This window comes from Sinocyclocheilus anshuiensis, unplaced genomic scaffold (assembly GCF_001515605.1).
Source record: "Sinocyclocheilus anshuiensis isolate Anshui unplaced genomic scaffold, SAMN03320099.WGS_v1.1 scaffold367, whole genome shotgun sequence".
Taxonomy (NCBI): domain Eukaryota; kingdom Metazoa; phylum Chordata; class Actinopteri; order Cypriniformes; family Cyprinidae; genus Sinocyclocheilus; species Sinocyclocheilus anshuiensis.
The window spans coordinates 73,175-76,202 of NW_015549574.1; the positions used below are offsets into that span (position 1 = coordinate 73,175).

Here is a 3,028-nt window from a genome sequence, read left to right on the forward strand (position 1 = left end):
GCAATTGCGGCTCAAGTGATTGGTCCAAAGAACAAGTAGCCATACTGGGTGCCCATGAGCAAAGATGGCAGACTTCAAATCGCATACTTCTGGCGAGATGAATGGGAATGGCTTTCTCCTGGTATTTTTGGAAAATGATTCTGGCTCACTTCACAAACAAGAGAGCAAGACAGGCACACAGTGATAACCGAGTCAAGAGCAGCTTTTAGGGAAGCGAATACACGAAGGGATTACAGCATAAAAAGTACAAGATGTAACCGGGAAAATTATGGAAGAGGAAGTGATTGAGAGAGCAATGACGGACGTGCGAGCCTGCTTTTTCTAGCCCTTTCCAGAGGCGCTTGGACTGTTGCTGGGGGCAACCTCTGTTCGGTCACCTTATGGCAGGGAGGAAGCATTGTGTGAGCAAAGGTTTCTATTAATAGGAGCAGCAGGAGAGAGAACAAGAGTGTGTGTGTGAGCAAGCATACGCGAGGTATATGAGGAGGAAGCAGATTGTGAGAATGAGACAGTTACTAGAGAGAGCTGGAGGGAGGGATGCAGGGAGAACGTAGCGGAGGAGGGAGTGATGGCGTGATGACGCTGTGCGTGGCGTCAGAGCGATAAGAATAGAGCCGGTGCGTGCAGGGCTGCTGAGACATCGCTTTTAATACCCACAGCTACTATCTCACTCCCGAACAATATGTGTGTGAGAGAGTGTGTGTGTGTGTGGAGGTGTAGGTATACGCACAGAAAAAATTTAATATAGAAATGCCCCGTGATGAAAGATTATGACTTGTGCTTTTATATTTGGAAGCAAAAAATGTTCTCAACTTTTAAAGACATTAAGAGGAGATGCTTACATGTTCCTAAGAGGGGAAAAAATTAGAGGAGGAAGTACGACTCATGCTGTATGAATGAAAAAATATGCAATTAGCCTCCTTGTTACAAGCATGACTATAATAACGAGCCCCTGCTTTAAATGCATTAACAGTCCTGCTTGACTTCTAAAAGCATATGAAAGCAGATATGAATGTTCAAAATACATAAAAACGGCAATGACTGTATAAAGCCTCACTAATAATTAGAGCAATCAGTGACTCAAAATTTCAATCCAGTAAATTGCATGATATTTTGATTAATCACATATCAATATTTGCTGGTCACACTAAATTAACATTAATTGACAGCTTTGCTAATGAAATGGATAAATGTGCTAGAATTATTTTGAAATATAGATTGGTCACCTGTTCATCATTTACCTTCATTACAAATGCATATGACTTTCTTTTTTCTTTGTAACATAAAAGAAGATATTTAGAAGAATGCCCAAGCTTCTCTAACAATGGAAGCGAATGGCGATCACAATTGTTCCTGGTCTCCATTCACTTTCATTGCGTATGGTAAAAGAGCAGCTTGGACATCCTGCTAAATATCTTCTTTTGTGCTCCACAGAAGAAATAAAGGCATATGGGTTTGGAATGACATGAGAGTGAGTAAATGATGACAGAGTGTTCATTTACAAGTAAAATATTTCTATTAAAATATTCAAATGTTTTGATTATTCTGCATGCAAACACACACACACACAAACACATTGTGTTAGGTGTGTTAGGGTGGGGCGAGGGGGATGAAATGCAAAAGTCTGTTTTGTGTCCAGGCAGTAATGACCTACATGGTCATAGACCCCAACTGATGGAGCGATGAGTGGGTGGAAGCAACTGCAGGGCCAAGGTCCGCAGATCACAAATGAGATAGAAGAGGAGGAGATGTAGGAGACGTAGGCCCAGGTGGATGACGTCAGAGCAGTCTTGGCCTAGCAGGTCTGTCCCGCTGAGGTGTCGGGTCTGGACAGGCTCACACAGCCAACAGCTTGAGCAGCCACTGCACAAAGACCAGAGAAATGATTTAGGAAACGTGCTGTGCACATTATTAATAAATATATGCTTATATTATACATACATTGTATAGATACATGTAGACCGTAAAGGGACAGTTCTCCCCAAAATCTACATTTTGTCATTTATTTACACTTATGCTGATCCAAATGTGCATGACTTTGTCTTTCTTCAGTGAAACATAAAATATATTTTGAAAAATGTTGCTAATCAAACCATTTTGGTGACCACTAACTTCCATAAAAATATTGTCTTTTGTGTTCCAAAAATAAAAGAAAGTTATACAGCTTTGAAATGACATGAGAGTGAGTAAATGACTCAATTTAATTTTTTGTCAAAATATCTCTTTAAATGTCACCATTCAAACCATTTCTAGGTATCGAGGAAACTGAAATAGGTATTTTTGTGGCTTTAAATTTAGTTTTTATTTATTTAGCTAATTATTTATGATTTATTTTAATTTTATTAATATACATTACCAGTCAAAGGTTTTTGAACAGTAAGATTTTTAATGTTTTTTTTTTTTTTTAAGAATCCTCTTCTGCTCACCAAGTCTGCATTTATTTGATCCAAAGTACAGCAAACACAGTAAAATTTTGAAATATTTTTACTATTTAAAATTGCTTTCTATTTAAATAGCCTACACTACCAGTCAAAGGTTTTTGAGCTGCAAGATTTTTAATGTTTCTTAAAGAATTATCTTCTGCTCACCAAGCCTGCATTTATTTGATCCAAAGTACAGCAAAAGCTGTACTATTTAAAATAACTGCTTTCTATTTGAATGTATTTTAAAATGTAATTTAATCCTGTGATTTCAAAGCCTAATTTTTAGCATCATTACTCCAGTCACATGATCCTTCAGAAATCATTGTAATATTCTGATTTGCTGCTCAAAAACATTTATTATTATTATTATTATTATTATTTTGAAAAAAGCTGAATAGAAATTTTTTCAGGTTTCTTTGATGAATAGAAAGTTCAGAAGAGCAGCATTTATCTGAAATAGAAATCTTTTGTAACATTATAAATGTCTTTTGATCAATTTAAAGCATCCTTGCTAAATGAAAGTAATAATTTCTATAATATAAATTTTAAAAAGAGCTTTTGAATGGTATAGTGTATAATGTTACAAAAGCTTTTTATTTCAGATA

General features: G+C 36.4%; 1 protein-coding gene across 1 annotated transcript in view; it reads right to left on the minus strand.

Moving 5' to 3' along the window:
- Nucleotides 1-1,508: 1,508 nt before the first annotated feature.
- Nucleotides 1,509-3,028, minus strand: part of capn12 (calpain 12) — a 34,387-nt gene continuing 32,867 nt past the window's right edge. Inside the window, exon 21 of the mRNA XM_016445564.1 lies at nucleotides 1,509-1,863. Coding sequence (XP_016301050.1) covers nucleotides 1,837-1,863 — 27 coding nt within the window. The 3' untranslated portion in view covers nucleotides 1,509-1,836. The remainder of the gene's footprint in view (nucleotides 1,864-3,028) is intronic.